The sequence below is a fragment of the Octodon degus genome, unplaced genomic scaffold (assembly GCF_000260255.1).
Source record: "Octodon degus isolate 3935 unplaced genomic scaffold, OctDeg1.0 scaffold00016, whole genome shotgun sequence".
Lineage (NCBI taxonomy): Eukaryota > Metazoa > Chordata > Mammalia > Rodentia > Octodontidae > Octodon > Octodon degus.
The window spans coordinates 20,677,561-20,702,977 of NW_004524592.1; the positions used below are offsets into that span (position 1 = coordinate 20,677,561).

Here is a 25,417-nt window from a genome sequence, read left to right on the forward strand (position 1 = left end):
GAAGGACTGGGGAGATGGCTCAATGGTATAAGTGCTTCCCTGGCAAGTGCAAGGTTCTGAATTCAATTCCCGGTTCCGGAAAAAAAAAAAAAAAAGATGTTAGGCATGCGATTCAATGAGAAGGGCCTTGGCTGGGTCACCAGCACCTCACAGGTGTGTAGGCTACTGGCACTAAGTGTATTGACATTACTGTGTAGACAACTTTAAGAGTTCTTTCATCCTGCCGAGCTCACGCTCCGTGCCCATTTAGACGGCTTTCCATTTTTGCCTCCCTGTAGCTTCTAATAATCACGGTTCTAAGAGCTTGACTATTTTCCATCACTTGTAGACTGACTCAGCCTTGTCCCTTTTGTGACTGGCTTGTTTCACTTAAGATGATGTCTTAGGGGTCCATCTGCACTTTAGTGTGCGTCAGAACTTCCTTCCTGAGGCTGATTCATGTGCTGTTGTAGGTGCACACTACATGTGGTTTATCCATTCATCCATTAATGAGCTTTTGGGTTGTTTCCACGTGGCCGTCACGTGTACTGATGCCTGGACAGACACGTACAGGGAACCCTTCACGATCCCATTTTTGGTCCTTTAGGATAAACTGCACCCATAAGTGGGATTGCTGAATCATAGAGTGATCTTTTTGTTAGTTTTTATGAGAATTATTATACTGTTTTCCACAGCCACTGTACCACCTGACAGTCCCTGCAGTAGTGCAAAGGACTCCAGTTTCTGCACATCTTGGCCAGCACTACTTCCTTTTAGTTTCTTCTATAGGAAGCATCTGAAAGGTTGTGAAGTAATATTTCATTTGCATTTTTCTAATGATTATGATGGCGCACCTTTTCACCTGCTTTTTGAGCACTTCAATAGCATTTCTGGAGAAGTATTTACTCTGGGCCATTGCTTAGTTTTGGTCAGTTATTACTTTTGTTGTGCTATAGGCATTCTTTTTTTTTTTTTTTTGCATTTTTTATATAGTCTAGCTGTGAACTTCTTGTCTGAGAGATGGCTTGTAAATATCTCCTCTCACTCCAAATGGTGCCTTCTCATTGCTGACTATACTTTGGTGTACAGAACTTGTGGCTATAAAATGTTAGATAGCACAAGGGGACCACAAGTGGTGGACAGGCCACCACTCCAGCCCCAGGAGACAAGGACAGAGCACAGCTTAGCCAAAGCAGCCAAGGGAAAGCCAAGGCCAGCCATGGCGAGACACTTGGTGTCACCACATCCCTGCTTTTTCTGTCCTTATAGATGGAAAACACGCATCTCCTCTAATAAAAGATCCTGCCACACCTCACCCATAGCTGCCTGTAGTCAGTCCTCACCACCCCTGGCTTGCTGTGTATTTTTTGACGTGCTGTGTGTCTCCCTGCATAAAAGTGTTACTCTGAGAAATGTGATTCCTTTCAAGTTTACAGGTGACTCCCCAGCACGTAGTGTGTTACTCTCGTCCTTTCTAAACCAGGTCCCATCATTTCAGATTTCTCCTCTACCTAAAATACCACCTGGTACCTGTAAACCATGTGGGAGATGCTGCCAGCATTAGTGAGTAATTTAAAACTCCAGACCTGAAGAAGGGAATTTTACTCATTTTGTTTTCCGGTTGAATTTGTCTAAGCCTAACATGCATTTGAGGAATTAGGGAAATTTTCTGCAGAGATGGAGATGAAGGTCTATGGCTTTTGAGCCAAGAACAGAGAAATCAGCCACCATCCAGAGGTGTTCAGCCGTGTCTTTTTTCCCCCTCTCAAGTGTCTGATAGGAGTTGGCTTCTCTTCAAAAAAGAGGGGAACCCTAGCACCAAGCCTCCTTGCCTCCTTGCTGGGAAGTCACGGCAAGGTGGAGAGGGTTCCCACTTCCTCAGTGCACCTGAGTACTAAGGAAGTGGGAAAGGACACTCTTCAAGGAAACTTTTAGAGACTTTAGAGAGGCCACTGTATGTGGGGAGGCCATTTGGATAATCCTCAGAGTCCATGGATCAAGGAAAAGCTGGTTGGTTCCCTGGATGTATGGACACCTTTGCATTCCCCAGCCTTCCTGCCTGATGATCATTATGTGAGAGCTCACAAACCTGCGGTGTGAGTCATTGAGTCAACGAGTTACCCTCCTTGAGCCTAAGAGCCCAGGGTGACTCCACAGGTGTCACGGCATTAACAGGATCCTCTAGTTAATGCTCACTAATCGGGCCTACAATCTCCCACAGGAGTGGACAGGCGAAGGCTTAAATAAATGAGGCAAATAAAATGACTGTAGGGCTCCAGGAGGATCCAGACACTCTCAGAGATTTTCTGGGGTTTAAGACAAAGAACTTTTCTGGGTGGCCATATTTAGTAGTTCTTCAAACAAACAAGGGGAATACTGAAGAAAACACCAGGAATCTGGGCAGGACTTGTGAATCCCTCTAAGGGCTTCTCCAAGTAACATACTATGTTAATTTAGGAGAACTACATTATCTCTGGGAAGGCCTTCACCCCAGGAGTGAGAAGTTTGCAGCTGCGGTCTCTTTTTAGTTAAACAGGGTTGGAGCCAAAGGTCCTCAGTGGTGGCTTTGTCTTGTCCTTGATAGTGGGGTCTCCCTTGTAGGAGTCCAGTGACTCACGAAGGCTCGCTTAATAGTGAGTCTGCTGCCCTGGGCTTTGGGCAAACTCACAAGTAAACACAAAAAGCCAATTGGTTAATACTAAATCCTGCTCAGAGCCACTTCCTAGTGGTCTCCATCAGACAGGCACTGTTCACTTTTCCTAAAGACATTGAAGGTGTTTGTGCAGGCTCACTGAATGGCAGGTTAAGCTTTTTCTACTAAGGGTTAAAACCATGTCTTTCTGGGAAGAAAGCACCCACTTCTGTCACTGGTACTGGTACTGCACTGGGCCACGCTGCAGTCCAAGGGCATCAATGTGAGAAAGGTACCCGGGTTCTTACTAAGAGGGAAGGTGTCCGTAGATGTCTTCTCTGGAAAGTCACCAGGTCTGTGTCAATAAAGTCTAAGCAATAAAATAGGCTGAGTAAGTAACATTGGAAATGTGCTCCTAAGTCCTACAAGGGGACAGCTCACAGAGTGAATTGTTCTTCTTAAGTTAGATTTGTTGTGTACACATGTAATAAAATGAGCTTATCTATGGTGGGATTTTCATATTCAAAATTATTTTGTAATTGAAGTGGGGCCATGAGTCCGTAGTTCCTCAGGATGCCGGAAGGCTGTGATTTGGGCTTTGAGGTTTAAGAGAGTAAAAATAATCAGGCTGCCTTCAATCCAAAGGGAATCCTGGAAGGAGGTGAGAGGATGCTGGGAAAATCCACTTGGGTGTTCAGGACAGCAAGCGAGTTGGCATATGGGAGATGTTAAGAGAACCTGATAGGCCAGGGGTTCACCGGTGGAAGAGCTGCCCAGGGGATGTGGCTGAGACTTTCTGGGAGAGCAGAAAGGCTCTGAGCACTGGTATGGCTGCCTGTTGCCTGGTTGCCTTTGAAGGGTGGCCCAGTGACACTTTGCAGTTGAGCACCCAATAGCCATTTTCACCTGGAACATAACTCTTTCTGATTCTTAAAGATAAAAGCACGAAAGAATTTTACAAATACCACTTTTATTTTTTCTTTAAGCCTGCAGGCTCACTGGGTCTTCTCAGATGTGGGTCAGTTGCTAAGACCCAGGCCCTCCCGCCAATCATAGATGTCAGTGACCATGCTTCAGCCAAGCTTGTCTGTCTGTCCACCTAGTTCATTAGGGTGCACCCATCTCCCTTGGGAACTGCTATGTATCTGACGTAAAGGACCCAGGGCTGGGAAGGCTGACGCTCCCCTTCTCCAGGTGTGAAGCTTAGTTGCCCACAAGGTTGCCAGGTCCAAGAGTCCTTTCAGAAACACCTCTGCTGATATCCCTGTAAACTTCCCTATGTCTCTGTCTTTAGAAAAAGAGATGTGATTTAGAAAGGAGTCCTGTAGGAGTTCCTTCCTGGTTCTCGTCTTGGTCCAAGAAGTTAGTATTTGTAATCCCAAAGACACATTATTGGAATCCCACCAAGTTAATTCCAATCTACCACTCACAGTGCAACCCACTGCAAAAGTAAGGACAATAAAAATAATTAATATTTATAATTATTGGGGAACCAAGGGACCCTAAGTCCAGCCATGAAGATGGCCTTCTGGAACAAAGAGGCTGACCCAGGGCCTCACATAGTTTTATTCAGTGAGGGAGTGGCTTGAGGAGGAATGACTGAGAATTGTGGGAAGTACATGAGTACTGTGAGCTGAGCTAGGTGGGTGGCCTACATTTACCTCTGCCATATGCAGAGAGGATATGCAGAGAGAGTAACCTGGTTTATGCTATTGAGACAGTATCTGATGTTTTGGGGGGGGGTGGTCTGGTGCTTCAGTTTTGATGTAGTCTTTCAAGCCCCAGGAAGTCATAGCCTCTGTCTCGAGGCTCAATCCCAGCTGCAGCGTGGAACATTAGCTCTACCGTCCTGTCTGGACCCAGCTCACTTTATAGAGCAGCAGGTGTAGGTTACCAGGGAAACACGCAAGCCACCTTCAAAGACTATCACCAGTACCTCAGCTGACCAATATACATTGCTTAAGGCCAATTGAAGGATAAACAGAAAGTCCTAGCCAGCTCTGTACATATCAATACAAGGAAATAGGGTCAGACTCAGTCAAGATGGAGACAGTCACTCTTCTTTCAAGGAAAGCTGCTCAGGTGGTCCTCCACAGAGTCCTCCAAAGGAGTGGTACTTGGTTGACCAGCCTCCTTCTCATACCATGTCCTGATGAGTTTGTAGGGAGAGAAGAAAGTGGACAAGGTCCTAGGAGGGAAAGCCAAGAGCAAAATGTTAAGCACCGACCATATAGACCCTACCTGTGGTGGTCATAGACATGAGTTCTGCTCCTGCCAGTGGGGAGGACTGTTACTCCATCGTGGAGATGTTTTGCAGCCAGCCCCAGGAAGCTCATGTCTGGAGAGATGGAGGAAAAGACAGACACCTCCTCATTCATGATTGCAAGTGGACCAAGTTACGGGATATAGCACACAGGTGCTCGGACAAAATGACTAAATATGAGGTGGGGAAGCAAACTAATTCAAGGAGGAATAAGTTATGTAAATCACAAATATCCCCAAAGGCCTGCTGATGGGCTTGGGGGAAGTGAAGGGATATAGTGGTGCTCACCTCATTGGTGGGTTAACCGATGATGAGTTTGTAACTGCATGGGCTATGAGGAGGTGAGGCCGAGCTGAAGGGGGTGAGTCTCGGGCAGTGACCGCGGGGACTATATCTTGTCCCTGGCCCCTCATTTGTGGCTCTTTGTTCACTGGCTGCCAGCATGTGGGGCACTCTCCACTGCCTGCTTCCCCACGGTGTCCTGCCTTGCTGTGGGCCTGAGAGCAGTAGCATTGACCAACTGTGGACTGCGCCCTCAGAAACTGTGAGCCGTAGTAAGGCTCTCTGCCTTCAGGGTGTTTTCTCAGGTTATTGATGACAGTGACAGAGAGGTGCCTGACAACATCACAGGGGCCTATCTCCGAGGAGCATTTAGACTTCATAAATATTTGTGCAATGAGTACTATGCCTTATGCCATAGTAGTGAGTTCATGTACTGTGAATGACTGCAAAAACTTCAGAAAAAATAACCAAAGTACTGCTTTTAAAGATGGTGAAGCTCTAATGGGCCTTTAGATTAATACACTCAAAGGAATAAATTGGAATAGGAAAAAGCAGAAACGCAGTGATCTGTGCTTCTTTCCTCTCTTGACCTCTCAGAAGTTTAGAGCTGGGTTCATAAAGGATGTTTGCAGCCCCATCGTATAGGTCAGAATGGGTCAGAGTAGCTTTCTCCTTCCTTTCTGTTCTGCTTTTCCTTGGCTGGTTGGATTAGTTTGCATGAAGCATTTATATGTATAATGTTGTATATCATTTAAATACTCTACTGATGAAATTGTCATTCGTGTCTGGGGGCAGGGAAGAGTGTGGTTTCCCTTTGCAGCTTGGAATGCTGTCAGGAAGGGGATGTGGAGTTAAGGGGCAAGGTTCTTGCTTTTGGTACTGGGATTGTCCCTAACCTAATGATATCTGGTAGCACAGAGATAAGGGTCTTTAAGAAAGAGCAGAGTTTTCTGTAGAAACAGGATGACTAACCACTTTCGTGATCCTGGTGAGGTTTTTGGCTTCCTTATTCATCCTCACTGTGTCTACCTTTATTTCAGATTCTTTTTAATTCACAGAATTCTCATTTCAGTTTTCTGTCCCACTTGATTAGAGTCACTAATGGCTGTACTTTCTCTCTTTGTTCCCATTATAAAAGTCCAGCAGCTGGCACATTGTTCTTGCCATATGAAGTTGAAAGTTGAATTTCCTAGGGCTGGGGCAAGCCTCCCAGGAAGTGTGTTAAGTGGCAGTTCATCAGTGGAAGAGTGGAGAGCATAAGGCCGAGGGAGGAAGTACACCCAGCAGATGTCCCTGTGTGCCATTGTATGCATGCGATTGAAATATATGGGGAACATTTAAATCTTTTAAAAGTGTATTATACTAAGAGACACCTTGTCATTAATCCCTGTCAAAATCCTCTCCTCACTTCCAACGCATTAATCCCATCATTTGTGCCACTGTCTGAAGCATTTCTGGTAATCCTCTTTCATGAGTGTCTATATAAGATATGACAAAAAACAATCAGGTGATCACTGCTACCAAGTGCTGTCCCTGGAGAGACATCCTCAAACAAATTTTACAGTGTGTCCTCATTCCCCTTATTCACCGGACCTGGCACTGTGCAACTTCTGGCTCTTCACTAAAGTCAAAATGACCATGAAAGGGAAACATTTGGAATCTATTTAGGAATCGGAGGCAGCCACAACCACACAACTTAAGACTGACATGAAAGAGGGCTTACAGAATTGCTTCCAAAGCAGCAAGAATAATAGGATAAGTGCACACAAAGACATGCAAAGAATTTTGAGTGGAATTAGTCACATCCAATACACTCTTAATCAGGATCTCAAACTAACATGTTAGAAATCCTATAGTCCAGGGGCTGGTAAGATGGCTCAGTGGTCTAAAGCACCTACTTAGAACAAGCTAAGCTAAGCAAAAGGACAGCGACCACTGTTCAATCCCCAGCACCACATGCCAGCCAGCCCGCCCCCTGGTGGGCTGAGCTGGCCACACACACACACACACACACACACACACACACTAAAATAAATAAATTTAAAAAAAAAATTAAATTAATCCTTGGGGCCGGGGAGATGGCTCAGTAGAATAAGTGCTTCCCTGGCAAGCGCAAGGGCCTGAGTTCAATTCCCGGTTCCCAAAAAAAAAAAAAAAAAAGAAATCCTATAGTCCAACTACTGTGTTTTGTGGGGGATGTGTGATGTTATTACTGTGTCTCATCTTTCCTCCTCTGCACTTCCTAATCAGCCATGCTGTTTTTATTGGCTTAGTCCTTCAAATTTGCTACCAGCCTTTCTTCACCTTCCCGGGACCTACCGTTGAGTCTGTCGCTCCAAACCTCACCATCCACAGACAGGAACTATGCTCACAGTGTCTAATAGGTCTGATCAACAAAAAGCCAATGAGCTATGATCTAAGGAACAACAAGGCTGTTAAGGCTTTTAAAAAACGCTGAGATTTACAGGCTAAGGAAATTAAACTGAAAGAAAGCACCCTATCAAACATCTAGAAGGGACGTCTGTTGGAGAGGAAGGGTTCTGGCTTCACCAAGGAGACTGGTGGTGAGTGGAACCAGAGGTTTCAGCCTGTGCACACCCCTTACACTCACCTGTCTGTCAGGGGACCTCATCGCCCCCTGGGCAGCTTCTCAGTGCTGCAAGACTGCCTGAGCCTGCTGCTTCTACCGAGAAGCTGTCAGTGCCAGAGCAACAACTTCCCACTGCCACATGGAGCATGCAGTCAGTCTGGAGTTTATGAAAATTGTGTCCTGTTTAATGGTCTTTTCTAGAAAGCATCGCACAACTAGAATGGAAGTAGCACTGTTATTCAGTAGTCTGTGTTATTTCCCCAAAGAGGCCTCCTCTGTTCTCTTAATCCTCTTCTAAGCGAGGCTTACCCGTTATATCAAGTGTTCTTCTTTCTTATTACACTGCTAAGATTTTATTTTTATTCTTTTTATGGTCTTGGCTATTCAGCCCCCCTCAAGCCTAAAGATGTCCATCTAAGACCTCTAAATAGAAAGACTTCAGTCTCTAACTTTTGAATTTGTAAGGTTTTTCTTAAGTAAAAGAAGTTCTAAAGATGATTTGCTGTCAGATACCAGTTTAAGATCTGAGATACTATAAATACTATAAATGAGAGTTTAAAATTACTTTCCTGACGGTTACTAAATATACATTAATATGCTAAAATAAAATAATCTTTGTTAAATTTTCATTTTCATAAATATTTTATAACAATTGTAGTGCATGTGTGCATCCTCTTTTTAAAACATCTATAAATTGGATAATATAATCTGGGTTGTTTGCGCCTTGTATTTTTTGCTTAATTGAATATCTTGGAGTTTTTCCATGTAAGCATCTTCTGTGTGTCTACCTGGTACCTTGCATTGTATTTCTTATTTTTGATAACTCCTCTCATGTTGGTGGACCTTGAGTTTGTGTTCCAGCTGTCTTACCTGCTCTCCTGTTTCTTGACCTGTGAAGTACTTAGGAGATTTTTAGACTTTCTAATGGAAGTAACTGATTAAAGATAATCACTAACTGATTAAAGATAAATCCAAACAAGATAAATGACTGAAATTTAGAAACATCACTTAGGAAAAGGTAAAGTGAAATTATAATGGAGGCAGTGAGGAAGTAGATTATCTAAAAACATTTATACCCATTTGACCGTTGACTTATTGAACCAAAACACACCATAATTTTGGTATTAAGTTTTGGGTTTTTTTTTGCGGAACTGGGCATTGAACTCAATTAAGTTGTTTTTAAGTTTATAAACACGAGAACGAACTACAGCGGACATTCTCTGCGAAGGTTGTTAGCATCGGGAAGGAAAATCTTGGGAACGTAGGGTGTAGATGTCAGCGTAGACATGATCCCAACGTGAAGATGTGTTCTTCTGTGTTGTACGCACTGTGTCATTTTTCAGGTCTAAAGGCTTCTGACCTGCTCTGGAAGTAGCTCTTTGTCCTGCTATGGGAACTGCCCGACATTGCTGTTGGTGACAGGCTTGGAAGCGTAGCATCCTCCCCTGTTCGTCGATGTGGTTACTGCTGGTCAGCTGTCGCACATGTTGACAGCTAACAAACTCTCATGCCTGTTTTTCTTTTTGTGATTGTAGGGTAGAAGTGAGGTAAAACATTCTTATTCCCCCACCGTAGAAGTGGAAAGCATGTTGGCTTATTGCATCAGTGGGGCAGAGTGTGGGTGGCTGGCACAACAGAATAAAAGGTTTTTAGGAACCTTGCTTGAATTCCAAAATGTCCCACATTTATGTCAATAATCAATAAGGCAGTCATGTAAAAGTAGTTTTGATCAATTACTGATGCTCATGTGGAAGTAATCGGAGCTGTTGATGACTAAACCAGAATTCTACAGCAGAATTCTACAATTCTTAGAGTTTTACTAAGATCAATAAAATCAAGGGGCTAGAGTACGAAGTTGTTTACTTTTATCTCAAACTCAAAAATGGTCAGACCAGGGGGTCAAAGCTTGGGTTAAAAATAATTAGCTATATGTCTTTCCTATTTTAAAAAGGACCCTTGTACTTAACTGTGAAAGAAAAAAAATGATAAATCCTAAAGATACAGACTTGCCTTCTAAATTTTTATTCTAAATATTCTAACATATCTCTCTCTCTCTCTCTCTCTCTATATATATATATATATATATATATATGAGACTATATATATATGAAGAATCCCAAACACACACATGCACAGCACACCCGTTCAGTTTTCTTAGGCTCACTAGTTACAGTTACTGCACCTGTCAAGTTGCTTACATACGGGTCTCTTGTCTCCTGCAACAGGCTAGAGCGAGTCTCTGCCTTCCCGGGTGAGCAGTACAATATCTGACGCAGAGTGGGTATCAATTAAGCAGGTTTTTGATTTAGTAAATGAATCAGTATTTTCTTCCCAATACAAATGCCATTAGTGCTAGATATTAGCTTCACATTGAAGCATTCACTAGTAAAACCTTGTACCTAGGACCAGTGTAATTGCTCACTTAGTGCATCTATGGTCAGAAACCTATTGAAATATTTATTTAAAAATTATCAACTTTATAGAGGCTGAACTGTCCAGTGCATGTTCCCGGCTCCCACTGGGGACTTCCCGCAACAAAGGGCTAATGGCAGGAGCTGAGCCCCCGGACAGGGACACCAGCTCATTGGGACTGTGGTTCCCCATCTCTGTGCTGCATGGGACCTGTGTGGCCAAGGAGAGAAGAAACACCCCACTCCCACCACAAACACCTACTCATCTGTAGCTGTGTCCCCCTAAACTAAACTTGGACAAGAGAAGTGGTATGTGTCTTCAAAAAAAAGGTACACAAGTGTGATCATGTGTGTAAGAAAAGGCCCGTGTGTGACACAGGAGGCACCTGCTCTCTGTAAACACAGTAGCCCAACCCAGCTTGTCTGAGGCTCTAGATTTAGAATAAGCTTTGTCATCTCATCAGAAGAGGCCAGTCTTGTGGAGCAGTTCCTTGTCTACCAGCAGCCTCTCCTTCAAGCTGGGCTATGGCAAATGCTCGTTTCATAGCCTGAGCTAGGTTAGGAAAAGACCAACTTTGTGGAACTTGGAGTTGGGGCAGGGACACAAGACCTGCGACAGAGCTGACCAGGCGTGGAAAGGCTGCCACAGGTCTCAGGATACCAGCCTCAAGGACCAGACCTTGAACTCAACCATCGGTGTTCTTAGAGGGTGGCATTCCAGAAAGACTAGTGATCTTTCCCAGGGAGTGGGAAGCTGCCACCAGGCAAAAGTGAGAGGCCTGTTCAGGCCAGGCTGTGTCTCACAGAAGCCTTGGCTACATCTACCCACCAGGAATAAGCCCACCAGCATAGAAGCGGGGAAATGCACACTTTCCTTTAGGGATAATAAACCTCTGTCTCTGTTGACTCCCAGAATGAGTGCGTGAATGAATGAATGAATGAATGAATGAATGAATGCAAAAGTGACTCTCTAGTTAAGAGATAAACCAAATAAGTAGCAGTAGTAACAAGGACAAACAGTAATAGAAAGTAAGACTAACACAATAAAAACATTTACCGAGCACCTATATACAGAGGCTTGCCACTAACTATCTTATTCCTGTAGCTTATAAAATCCACAGAACTCATTTGAAAGTTAGATATTACCCTTACTTCAGATGAAAAGAAAGACTTAACTTGCCCAGTCATCAAACTCATGAGCGATTGAGCTGTGGTGGAGCTCCAGATGCACAAAGGTTTCCCTGTGCAACTCTGGCCTATTGGTAATGGCTTAGGGTGGTTGAGAACTTTGGGCATAACCAGAAAGGGTGTGGAGATGGACTAGCAGTGTCTGCCAGGAGCATAAGTAAGCATTGGAATCCAGCGTAAGCTGCACTTGATGCTTTACAGTCTCAAAAGGTAACTCAGGAAAGAAAAAGATGTTTCCTCCTCTTAATGTAGGAGTCGTGATTGAGAAATATGGTGAATAGTCAAACTGTAAGAAGTGTCCTACTGTAAAGGACACACTGCTTCACTCTCCTTCACAGCGGCTCCCCTGATTTGAACGCTCATCCTACATTCTCGTGCCACTTCTTGAAGCAGTTCTGGAGTCTTCTTTCACGAGTGTCTTTGGTTGGACTCTCGTGGACCTGGTCCCAACATTGGTCTTCCATGCTTGCTTTGACTTCGGGGGAGAGTCAGAAGCCCCACCGTGTCCGTTCCAGGCAATAAGGTGGATGGGGATGCAGCTTCGTGATTTCACCAGGCTGCCTTTCTGGGGGAGGCAGCAGCCCAACTGCAGCCTCGACTGTAGTTCCTAAAGATACTCACGGAGGAAGAGTTGGAGAATGAGCTGAGTGTGTTTGAAGCCACGAGAAATGTTTTGGAAGGAATTATGGCACTGTCCTTTACTGTAATTTTTTTTTAAAGTTTAAATATATTTAACCAAGCATGGTGTAGTGCATGCCTGTGATTCCAACACTTGGGAGGATGAAGTAGGAGGATTGCTGTGAGTTTGAGGCCAGCCTGGGCTACAAAGTGAGTTCACAGCCAGCTGGAACTGTATAGCAAAACTGTCTCAAAAAGGCAAAAAATTCAACTGTGTATTTTGATTGCACCCTATATATTTTGGTAATGTGTCATAATGTTATTTTATTATAATAAAAACCACCTGGTTCCAGAGTGTGCAATGGCTTCAGACAGTGGCTTCCCACAAGTGACAATCATGGCTTTGGCTGAGCAGCCCCCTCCTGCCCCTGCCGTCACTCTGTGACACCGTAACAATGCGCCTTTGCCCACAGACACATGGGCCCGATGGCTGGCACTGACGGTTGCCCTGAAAAGTGCCACTGTCCCTGTTCTGAGTCGGCCTTATTGTTGTGAGCTTAGGGGATGAGGCTCATGTCCAGATATGGGACAATAACGCATGCTGTGCCCTTGCGGTCAGCGTTAGGATGCTGATACCCAGACCTCCAGTTTACGCTGCTCTGGATTGACCTGTCCTGATGCTAGTAGCTTGTGGATACCTATTTTCCCCTTAGCCATAGACCATTTCCTCTGATGTCTTCTTAGGACCATTGCATCAGTTAGATTCAGGGTATTGATTTTTGTCACCTGGTACTTGAAATTATGCCGTCAAATATTTAACAATTGAAAAGATAAATGACCTTGTCAGTGTGTCAGAAATTGGCAGAAAGTTAAATAACTACCCCAAAGGTACTTCCTTCAGATCTACTCCAATCTCTCGCAGAGCCCGTGGCTGGCACCGAGGACAGTAAGGACCCTGGGTGGTGTGGTGCCTGGATTTGGTGAGCTGGAGCAGATAGAGAAGAAGAGGCTTTATAAGATATACGTGATAAGTTGGAAAACTCATAGATCTGGGTTTAGTGAGCAAAGGCCAGTGTATTTTGAAAGTGCTTTATTTGCAGCTTTACTTATTTTGGGCTTTTATGAGTCATTGACGTCTTCCCCACTGGTATATGAAAAGCATCGAACTGATGTAATAAGTTGGCTGCTAGCTCTATCTAGGACTGGATGCATTTCATAACCACAGGGAATTTTTGCACAAAAGCTCAACTAATGTTCAAATTTGTACTGAAAATTAGATCATGTGCGTTGTGTCTGCCTATAACAAAAAGCAAAATTTCAAACAGCTTATACAGTAAGGAAGGATTATTATTCCAGAAACAAGTGATGAGAAGGTGAGGTCACTGAAAGATTGGTTCATTCATCAGCTTAGGTGTGCCTTCCGCCATTTTGCTGTCTCTTGCCTCAGGGACACTCCCTGAGGGATTCCAAGATGGCTGCTGGTTTTCAGACAATACCCATTAAAGTATGAGGAAACCTTCCCTAACCCCCAGCAGCTCTTTCATGTCACATTGGCTACAAGAAATGACGGGTAAAGAAAATAGGATACTGAGCTGGTCTGTGTATTTAAGGTTTACTCATAAACTAGAGATAAGATGATATCAATTTGGAAGTGCCTTAGATTCTCTGTGTAAAAAAGGAAAAAGATCCTTGTCTCTTGAACAGGCCTCCTATTCCTGGTTCAAACACTCAGCAGCAATACAACTTCCATCTTTCCATATTACCTTACACAGCAGCACATCAAAGTATCCGCAGTACAGTGCCTCAATCTGGTGATTTGGCAACTTCTTACATTAAACTTTAGCCTTCATCTAGTAAAAAAACAAAACAAAACAGAAAGTCTGGCTAAGAATCAGAGATCACCATTATCCTGCTTTACCAGTGAAATCCAGCTCCCTGTCCCCAGGTAAGAACCACTGATTGAATGCAAGGCTTAGTTCATTCCATATGTTCATCAGATTTTCCTCTCTGTGAAAAATACCTGTGATAAATAAACTTCTAAGGAGGAAATAGTCAATCTGGCTCATGGCTTCACTCTGTGATTTCTTGGCCTTGCTTCTCTGGGCCTGTAGTGGCACAGAGATCATGCCCTGCATACATGGGAGAGAGGTGCTATGTTCATTCACATTGTAGTGGCTGGGAAGCAGAGAGAGAGGAAGGAAACAGAGTCCCAAGATACCTCTCTCAGGCATCATCTCCGCAATTCTACTTCCTCCCTCTAGATCCACTTCCCAAAGGTTCTGCCACTTCCCAGTAGCATCTGAGACTGGTGCCCAACCTTCACCACACGGTCCATGGGATCTGGTCAAGATCCACACCATACTATTCCTCTAAGAGAAGACATTTATTTTAGATAAGTAAAGGAGCCAGCCTTGGAGTGGACTATGGAGTCAAAGCTCCACCACTCACAGAAAAATACATTTGAAAGGCCCTGAGAAAGAAACTGGAAACATCCAAAAGGACTGGAATGGCATACAGTGAGTGAATAAAGAAGGTGGCAAGAGAGAGTGATGGGGTGAATTTACAAGTTCTTCAGAGTCTTTCTAGGTCCTGGTAAAGAGTTTGGGGTTCTGTTCCAGAGATAGGGGAAGCACTGAAGTATTAAACAGAATCCACTATAAAATGACACAAATTTGTATATTGAGAAGAGCAACACTATTTCATGTAGACTTTACGGCCTTGGAGTAGCTATTCATAAAGACTCTGTTTGACAGACAGACAGTTGCCAAGAATTGAACTTCATCACATTGATTCTGTGCAAGGTTGACCAGTTCTGGTTGGTGGACACATTTCATGGACAAGTCAAGCTAGCGGAATGATTGATACTTTAAATATAAGAATACCTCTCTGTTTTCTCTTAGAATAGCAAAAGAAAGCTCCATTTCCCAGTTGGATAACGCTGCCACTCAGTTCCACAGTGATTTACTCACTTATTTCTAAAATGACTTCTAGACTTGACAGTGCTCCTCAGAGAGACGGAGCCTGGGCGGGCCCATCTCCGGCAGGGGGCTGGCCAGCTCTCCTTCCCAGGCCGGCTGTGGCTTGCACTCTTGGGGTGCACACTTAGGAGGTTCTCTCTGCAGTGGAATCTGTTTGTGCCAGTTGCTGAGTCTTTCACGCCTCCTTCGCATTACTGAGCCAACACATTCCAGAGCTCTCTGATTTTGTTAGCAGGAGATTGGAGAGAAAAAAAAACATGTACAGTATAGATTTGCTTTTGGAGAAGTTCCTCCTATTTTCAGCAGTCTTTGCCCTTGTCAGCAACTTCTGTGGACCCCTAAAACTCTGGAGACCAGTGGGTTGAAGGGCAGCTGGGATGGTGTTGGTTTCTTGGTTCGGGGGAGCTCAGAGGTGAACACTCAGTGTTTCCTAGAGGGAGCTTCCCACCAGAAGTAGCCTAGAGCCCCGCCTTCTGGCCCCTCTTCCTGACTTCTCTGAGACAAGGCACAGCGCTTGGGAGGGGGCCCCCTGGAACAGTGGCTTAGGTCTAGGAGTCCAATATAAGGCCAGGGTGACCAAATACAGATTTGAAGGAACATCTGGCTTAAAGAGCGTGATGGAGCTTGGGGGGAGCGACTAGACAGAACTGTGATAGCTCCCCAAGGAAGAATCCTTCGGGTGGACTACAAAGATCCCCAGTTCCTTGTAGCTCCTGCTGTGGCTCTGTCTCGGTCTGGTGAAGAGTGAGGGGGTCACGTGTGGTCTTCAGAACAAGGCACTGCAAATTGGGTTTCCTCTTGTTCACAGAACATGCATACACTCTGAGTTAAATACGAGTCACTGTGATTCTTCTGTGCCTATTTTTAGCCAATGGGCAAGCCCACTCCTCAAAGTATGGTTAATGCCAGAAGTGAAATGATTTCCCTAACCGTTGTTATGTTTTCTCTCTTCAACATGAAGTATATTCGGTGCTCTTCGAACTGGTGCTTACATGATGTACATTCTGATGACCAAAGGCCTGAAGCACTCAGTCTGTGACCAGAGTTTTTACAACGGGCCCGTCAGCAAATTCTGGGCTTACGCGTTTGTGCTAAGCAAAGCGCCAGAACTAGGTGAGTGCTGCCCTCCTCCTCTAGCCTCTCTGAAACCCTCACATCCACAGTATTTATTTTAAAAATGCACAAGGCAACAGACTGAAAGTCTCCCTTTGTTGGTTGCAAGAAAATTATAACAGACTTTGAGTTTGCTCTTTCTTTTTTCTCTCCTGCTCTGTTAGGTAACTGTACTGTGTATATTAACAACAAAAGACTCTCCATAGGGCGAGCTGATTTCCAAGCAGTGCTACAGATGAGCTGCACTACCAGGGGCTTATGAAATATACACAGACCCCCTCTAAGCTTCTTTAACAGCTGAGCTAACATTAGAGAGGAACCCAGCCATTTCCAAGTCCCGTGTCTGAGCATGCTTTCATCTTCTGAGTCTAGATTCAGATTAGCAAATTAAGCTTCCGTTTGGGTGTCCTTATGTTCTCATTATCTAATGCTAATTGTGAGTCTCTGTACTGTTTGATTTTAATCATCAGCGACGCTGGCCCTGAGGAAGGAGAATGTAGTTCATCTTCTGAATGTTAGCAGAAAGCTCTAACTGAACAAACTGGTAGATTTCTAGGGTTTTCGCACTCCTTTGTCACGGGAGGAACCCTCACTGACCAGTGGCCCAGCAGCCAAGCCACTTCACCACTGCCTGCCAGGAGCCTGCTGCCTACGAGCAGCTTGTAGTTCTTGTGACAGTTGTTATGACAGTTGTTGTCCCAGATCAAAGACAAGAGCATGGCAGAGCAGCCGCAGAAAACTTGTAACGCCTTGCCTGGCTGAGCGTGGTGGTGCCACCTGTAATCCCAGCACTGGCTGGGACAGGAGGATCATCATGAGTTTGAAGACAGCCTGGACATACAGATATAAGCCTTTAGAAGGTCAGGGGTCCAAACACAAACCCTTTGCATTGTCCAAAATATCTAGCTGAACTTTGTGTGTGAGCTTCGTACACACTTTCTTTGAAAACAGCTTCTTGGAGTAAGCTGCATTCATGTAGAATTAGTCATTTATTCAGTAGGTTTATATATGTATATTGAGCATCTTCCATTGGCCAGACAGCTAATAGTGCTGGAATACAATAGATACTTCACTTAAAAGAATTTTGAAATTGTGTTTGGGCGATGCTGCTGGAAGCTAATGTTTCTGTTGGTTTGAGATGAGTAGGAGCACAGCCCCAGGCTAGAGAGTGCTTTCAGACTTGGATCCTCAGACAGTCCTGAAACTCTTTTAGGGATCATTTATCTGAGAATAGTGCCATTTTGTATTTTCACTTATAGATAAAATAAGAGATTGTCTTGCTAGGCACATTTCTTTTATAGTGATCTTTTTTCTTAAAAAAAAAAAAAAAAAGGATTTATGTGGTCTCTGAGCCAAAACACTGTTCTTTCAGTTGGTCTGAGAGAACGTGGGCTTATATTCTGTACTCTTGGGTATTGGTGGCTTTTTCTTCAAATTCCTCCATTAGTAAAATTTGAGGCTTCTTCAAGCTTAGAACTACATTCCCCTGATTTTCCTTCATGCTGTATAAGATCGTTGTGAAGAGACGGGGCCTCCGCATGATTATGATCCTGGATTGACTGATTGCAGGGAAGTCATGACTTCTCTTACATGCCGATCCTGAACACACTTCTCCCTCTCCCCGCTTTCAGCGCAGTTCGTGTTAAGTCAGACCTGGTGTCTTAGTTCTTGCTCTTAAGCCACGCTCGGAAGGAGGCCACCTCAGTCTTTTGTTCTAGTGAGGCTTTTGCTCTGAAGGAACTCCTTGCCTTGTGTTTAGTGCTCACCCAGTTCTGCCTGAGGGACTTGAGGGCACACAGCACCTTCTATCCAGGGAGCCCTCAGGCTGTCCATCCTGGTCAGCTTTCTTCAGGCCCAGGGCTCTTTGTCCTCCCAATTTCCAACCCACATCCAAGTCTCAGGTGTCGGAGCATGGCGCCCAGAGCTAGGATTCCTGGAGAGCTGGCAGTGCGCAGCTGAGAGGTGCCAGCACCTCAGCCTCGGTGCAGGTTGGTCCGCTGTGCACTTAGTTCATGCTGTACCTCTTGCTCTCTCTGAAGACAGCAGCTGGAGCCTTTTGTCCCTGAACCCCAGGCCACGGTGGCAGCCACTCTTGGTTTGCGCTGGCAAACCTGCTTTCCTCCTCCAGTGAGGCCCATTCATCTATAGACAGCAGATAAGCCATCCTTTCCCCGTAATGGGATGGCATTGAGGCGCCGGGCTTGGGTAGAAATATCGGGGAAAAGATATCCTAATCTTGACATAGTTCTTCTACAGTTGTAGATTCATTCCTTATGGAGGTAGTTTAATGTCTTGCAACTTTTTAAATTTCAAAGTATGGCATGCTGTCCTTCAGATAGCTCCGCAGCACTGGACAGCTTTGCGTATCCAGTCTTTAATGCCCACTGTTGGATGACACTTGGAGCTGCTGAGATTTGCTTTTGTTAGAACTTGGAACCATCTGCTCTTGAGTTTGGGTCCTTGCTCAGTTGAGCTTGTTCTTGTGTTTGAAACTCTGACTCAGTGGCACTCCACTAACTCTGTGCAGATTGCTGGGCAGTCTGTGACAAGCCACACACTCAGAGGCCCTCCGTGTCTCTTGGGGGCCACGAGTGCCCTGGGATTTCCTAGTGCTGATGGGCACCCTCTAGATGCCAAGAAGTCTGCACAGAACGGAAGGTGTAGGTCAGGAGGGGCACTGCAGTGGGAGAACACCACACCTACCCACGTGCTGAGTATGGACGGCCTCTCAGCATGATAAAGTGAGCATGGGCCAGGGGTGGCTAAGCTGGATGCCATGACTGAACTTTTCAGGAGTCCAAAGGGCCATTCTTTGTGCTTGGCTAGAACGTAGTCCATGGTGCCAGCTAGCCACTCAGCCTGGGAAGGTTGGTTGGCCCATATCTAATATGTGGCCCTCAGGATCGTTTACCTTTCCAGGCCCTCCAGCTTCTGGCCAGCCAGTAAATGCCAGGTGTTAGCCTGCCCTTGGTTCAAGAACATGTGATGTCATGTGCTTTCTGCAGAGGAAACATAATTTGTAGCTGCCAGAATGGCAGGAACCAACGCGTCTCAACTGCAGTGTCTGAGACCATGAGTGTTCTTTCCTGGCCTTCTAGAAGTTTCCCGTCCTTTGTCTGGGCCCATAGCCCGGGGGGTAGAGACCTTCGTATGGCTTTGGAGTGGGACACTTTGGGAAAGCATCTCTCTTCATTGTTCCGTCTACCTTCCGGCATAGTTGTATTGAAAAACGCTAAGTGGATTCAGGTCACTTTTGTCTTCAAGATTTGATGACGCATCCTTTCCTTGCACTGCTGCCTCCTCCAGAGCAGTAGCAGCACCTAAGATGTCTCAGATCAAGGCTGGTCACACCCACCCCTACACCCGGTCAGGAAAAACACAAAGAAGTCCTCAGCTCTGGAACTGGGAGTCCCAATTCTTAGTCCACCGAAGCTCATTCTTCATTGTTCTTTAGACAGTGAAATTTTAATGGAAAGGGGATGGTGGAGTTTAAATCAAATCTACAGAATTAGGATGAAATGCTTATTACTTATAGCAGATAGCTTTCATTACAACATGTTTGAATATTATGCTAGATTTATATTTTAGCTGATGCTACAGACTCATAAAAGATCTTCTCAATTACAAATGACTGTATTTGTTTTTAACAGAGAATTTGTTTGACTTCTACTTGTTATTTCCACTGTGATCAAAGGGACGCTGGAACTGCTGTCTGCATCACAGGCTGGAGGGAGGGAGCCACAGAGCAGGAATTGCTTGGGAACAGTGGGGCTTTGCTCAGCTCCCCTAACTGGCAGAGTTTAACACTAAGAAGTAGACCCCAGGCCTCCTGATAGCAGCGTGGGCCCTGACATACACGCACAAGAGTGACCATTGCCCTCTGTCACTAGCAGCCTGCTGACATTTATAAACAATAAAAACCAGGCACTCTCCAAGAGACAAGAGCGTTTCTGTACCTTTCGGAACAGGTACAGCACTATCATGATTGGCAGCTTTTATGAAGTAATAATGCTTGATAATTCAATAGGCAAGTAAACTAATAAGTCTTAATGTACAGAGGCATCTCAGGCCCTCTGTGGAGGAAGAGATGTGATGGGAACAAGCACTCACTCCCTCTGTGTTTAGCCAAGTGACAGAGCAAGACCAACAACTTCCAGTTCATGGTACATGAGCAGCAGTCTGGTGTGAGTTCGCCGACGGTTGGGAAGCATGCTGGTCTTTCTCATGTCTGCTAGTGAGGGCTGGGCAAAAAAGAAGCACTGGCCAGCACAGCGCTCTTCCCGTGCCCTGGCCCAGTGTCTCGCCCCTTTTTGTCTGCCTTGTTAGTGGTCTTGGGTGAGCTTGTTACTGGACTTGTTCTCCATCCATTTTTACCTAAATATTCTGCCTTGTGTATTTTTCAGAAGCAAAGAAGAAAATCCTTGCAGGTATAGCGCATCCACCTGCCCCAGCTTAAGTCCCTGGCTTGCTCTCTTTCCTCCCTCCTTTCTTTTCCACCCTCCCTCCCTCCCTCCCTCCCTCCCACCTTCCTTCCTTCCCTCCATTCTCTCTCTCTCTCTCTCTCTCTCTCTCTCTCTCTCTCTCTCTCTCTCCCTCCTCCCCACCCCCCTCCGCCTCCTGGAATCAAGCTCAGAACCACACACTTACCAGGCAGGCGCTGTGACATGCCTTATATCTGTGGTCCTCATTTCTTCACAGATACCTTGTTAGAAAAACGTTCCATGGACCCTGGAAAGCCTTTTTACACTCAATTTCATAAAATGAAAATGGTTTGCTTTCTTTTTTCCTCACTCAGTTCATTGGCAATGCATCATCCCCTTCACTTCTAGCCAATGTGTGTATAGGATTGTTTCCGTTCTCTGTTTCCCCCATTGTTTTCTATTTAAATTTTGCTTTCTTATTGGCTAACATGAAGAGTTTCAAACTTTATAGATGTCACACAGATATGTGTTTGCGGGGTAACCTTTGTCATGGGCTGAAGAAATATTATGGTTCTACAGCACAAGAGATCCTAAGAACAGTTGGGAGGCATTTGAATTTGTGTTCTATTCTAGCCTGTCTTTTAAATTTGTTTTCAGTTGAACCTGGGAGTTGAGCCTACAGAGTGCTGAACTAATTTCCTAGCTCATTTTGTTTTATTACTCATTTTATTGTATTTTAGACAGGTTCTCCCTACATTGTCCAAACTGACCTTAGACTTGTGAGCTTCCTGCCTCAGCCTGTTCAGTACCTAGGACCACAAGCATGTGCTTCATACTAACCTAGTCTCTTTCTCCTGCCTTGTAAGAGATCTGAGACATGCTAGCTGGCCCCTTTCCATGGTATTTCCTAAGGTGTACAGTCAAGTTGAAAAGTTGGCAGTGTCTCAAAAGGGACGTGTGTTGTTTGCCTACCCTGTATGAAGAGAGCATGTTGCTTCTCTTTCTGAATCCTCAGCCACCCAGGCCACTGTGGTGAACTGTCCCCATCCTATAGATAAGGAAGCTAGGACATTACAAGAACAGGCAGCTGACCAAGGCCGAAGATCTAGGAGGCCCCAGCGCACAGCTCTGATCCACTCTCAGCCCCCGCTGCAGCTGTCCCTACACAGAGGACCATCGCTATCAGCTGTGTGACCTCGGCTCATGTGCCTTCTCCCTTCTTTGTCTTGCAGGGGACACAATCTTCATCATTCTGAGGAAACAAAAGCTCATCTTCCTGCACTGGTACCACCACATCACTGTGCTCCTGTACTCCTGGTACTCCTACAAAGACATGGTGGCCGGGGGCGGCTGGTTCATGACCATGAACTACGGCGTGCATGCAGTAATGTACTCCTACTATGCGCTGCGGGCCGCGGGCTTCCGCGTGTCCCGGAAGTTCGCCATGTTCATCACCCTCTCCCAGATCACGCAGATGCTGATGGGTTGTGTCATCAACTACCTAGTCTTCTACTGGATGCAGCAGGACCACTGTCACTCTCACTTTCAGAACATCTTCTGGTCTTCACTCATGTACCTCAGCTACTTCGTGCTCTTCTGCCATTTCTTCTTTGAGGCCTACATTGGCAAAATGAGGAAGACCGCCAAGGCTGAATAGTGATGAAGCCGAGGAGGAAGCCACAGCTCAGGGTCATCCAGAAAACTAACAGACAAAAGAAAATGGCACAAGGAATCACACATGGTGCAGCTACAACAAAAACAAAACACACGAGCAGACACAAACCCCGAGGCAACTTAGGGATAATTAGGTTGACTTAACCCAGTAAGTTTATGATCCTTTATGGGTGAGGACTCACTGTGCGCACGTCCATCTCAAAGCACTGCTGCTGGGAGACCCCACTCCCCATCCCTGACCTGTCAGCGCTAGGACAAATGACAACACAAGATCCCTAGGCAGAGACTCAGAGAAAGCAGGCAAAGGCTGTCAACACTATGGGGGAATATGTACCTACCATGAGCAAATGTCTCACTGAGGATGAAACAATTTCACTTTCAAAGCTGTGCGAGCACACACATACACACACACACGCACACACACACCCTTTCCAGTCCTTTGAACAGAGAAAACTGGAGCCAGTAGAAAAGAGTAACAGAAGAGACACAGGGTCTGTATCTAGAACAGTAATGCTTTTGCAGAAATCCACCCCTTTTACAGAAAGGTTAGCCATTGTAGCTCCACGAGAGATGTCTTAATCTTTTTATTTCCACTAGAAAATAGATTGATATTTCCCCTCCACTGCACAGCCTCAGGCTGGTGAGTTTGCCAAAACCACATGGGGTTCATCCAATCCTTTTCGGGGCCGCCCAGACCCACACCAGAGCATTCCAGCAATTTCTACTCTGAGGTAAGAGGGGAAGCGTTTGCTTGCCCCAGACTTGAAGGCAAGAGCAAATGCGGAAATGAAACCCCACCTGACGACGCCGTGAACGCGGTGTCAGTCCTGTCCAGAGCAAGCAAGCTCGACCTCCGGGCTGGAAGAGACCAGAGACGATGGGAAGAAAAGCCGGAGAACGTGCTGTACACGGACAGTATTTATGCCCTTTCCTCCGTGATTTCACACACGCTTCTGCTTCCAAATGAAGCCCTGCTGGATGGTCCATGTTTTTTATATTTTTGTGAGTTGCAAAAAGAAGCATACAGGGTTCTGCCTGAGTTGGAAAGGACACTGTGTCCCTGCAACATCTGCATTAGCTGTCCAAGCAATGCAGAGGCGTTGAAAGCGCCCCCTGCTGGCTGATAGAGAGACTGCAACCAGTGCACACTAATGGACCACAGAGCCCCGTACACGAATCCTTCAAATTTTAAGATATTGGACACCATCCTGTCTTTGGCCAACTACAAAGACATCTTTCCTGCTTCAAGTGAGCGTCAAGAAAAAATTTTTAAAAAGGACTTTTGCTCTGAAACTCAGAAAATCAATTTATTAAGAGCCATATTCTTTTAACAAAAAAAGCTAGATTATATTATCTATAATATTTCAGGCCTCTACAAGCCAAATAAATGTGTCAATGTTACTAGTATTTCAAAGAAGCAATTATGTAAAGTCGTTCAATGTGATATAATAGTATTCTAATTGGTTAAGTAGCTTAATGATTAGGCGAACTAGATGAAAAGATTAGGGGCTACTACACTGCATAGATTACACATAAGTAACCACACATTATGCACACACAAGTGGGGTTCAGTGAACCTTAAAGCCCAAATAAATAGGAACACATTTTCTGTCTAGCAGAAACTGTTGTTTATCTTTCTTGCTTTGAGAGTGTAAAGTAAAAGGGATTTTTCAAATTATTTTTATATTATTTTAGCTTTAATTGTGCTGTCATTCGTGAAACAGAGTAGCCCTGCTTTTCTGTCAGAGATGGCAAGAACCTTTTCAGCATCTTGTTTATGTGTGGAATTTCAAAAGAATAAAGTTTTATTCCATTCTGTGTGAAGGGCCTGAACTGCGGACAGGGAATCCACGCAACACAAGGTGTGACCTCAGAGGACAGGGACAGGAACAGGACTATCTGGGGGAGGGACCCGCTGTGTCCACACGACGGGGCTGTGCGCAGCCTGATGACGTGATATTGATTCCTAGAGATGAGATAGGCTGACAGATGTACTATCATGAGGGCAGAATTTGGACCAGAGCTGCAAAGGTCGGTCCTGCTGCAACGAGAGGATTCTTAGGTTGCAGATGTTCCTTTGAACTTCGCAGCTGTCTGATACTGTGCAATAAGCCTTTTTCTTCCCATTTATTGGAGGAAATGAGCAGAATAATTGAAGAAAAGACCACATATCAGTTGGCTTGAGCTAGTAGAGGGATCTGTTAGAGGCTCATCTGATTGATTTAATTTAAATATTTAATGCAGTGATTTACGTAGAATGCAGGTTAAAATAAGGAGGTCGGCATAAACCTTAAGAAAGACTCCAAAATGATGCTTTCAGAGCACTTTGAACCAACATTTAAGTTCAAGCTTGTGTTGTTTGTAAAGTAACTTGGAATTTTTGTTTACAGATTGAATGTCTAATTGTTTTTACCCAGCTAACAATATCTAAAGGCATTTGCGATGTTTATCATGGGAAGAAAAAAGCCGTGCATTAAAAATAAAGCTAGTATTGCAGGTTCCCTACACCGTTTTCAACATCTCAGCTTTGCTGCTTTAATTAAATGAGCTGAGGCTGGATCCCTGGCCCATGACCAATCTGAAACCTACCAGAGAGTTGACTGCCACATAGAGAATCCTGCTGTCAGTTAACATTCCAGAAAAACTTGGGCAGGCGAGTTTTTATAGCTGCCCCACTATGCTGCAATAGATTGTCTTTCTATTAAAGACTGCATTCCAATCCCAGTGTGCTGAAGACATTCCTGGATCAAATACAGAATCCTTGATTGCCTATGTGCATCTGTCTATATAGCATTTCAGGCACTCTGTCAGAGCTTAAACTCAAATGCATGGGTTTGCAAAGAAATTCTGGTGAGAAATGCCTTGTTCATACAGCAGGGGCTTTATCTGGACCTTCTAGTGTTGCTTATGAGAACAGAACAACTATTTATTGTATTAATATCCAGTGCTAGCCCAAAGTACCAAATTGAAGTCATAGATTAAAGTTATTATTCCAGGTAATTTATTTTCACTTTTTCTAATCACATGTGCTATGAAAATGCAGGGCTTGGGGAGAAAAACGTGCATTTATGTTGGGTGAGGAGAAAGATGCTCTCTTATTTACCTGTATGTTAACTGGGTTAGAAACCTTGAATATAAAATTACGAGGAACCCAGAAGAACACTTGTAGGAAGGAGACTCACAGGTTTCCTTTTTAATCAGGTGTAGTATCATGTAATAAGGTAGAGCCTGTCACATCAGAGCAACAGAGCACCTGGAGTGGATTGTA

General features: G+C 44.8%; 1 protein-coding gene across 3 annotated transcripts in view; it reads left to right on the forward strand.

Annotated features, from left to right (window-relative positions):
* Elovl6 (ELOVL fatty acid elongase 6) overlaps window positions 1–23,798 on the forward strand; it is a 123,659-nt gene extending 99,861 nt beyond the window's left edge. For all 3 annotated transcript variants that reach the window (XM_023710039.1, XM_023710038.1, XM_004626682.2), the window contains exons 4-5: window positions 15,903–16,054; window positions 21,708–23,798. In XM_023710039.1, coding sequence (XP_023565807.1) covers window positions 15,903–16,054; window positions 21,708–22,132 — 577 coding nt within the window. In that variant the 3' untranslated portion in view covers window positions 22,133–23,798. The remainder of the gene's footprint in view (window positions 1–15,902; window positions 16,055–21,707) is intronic.
* Window positions 23,799–25,417: the final 1,619 nt, after the last annotated feature.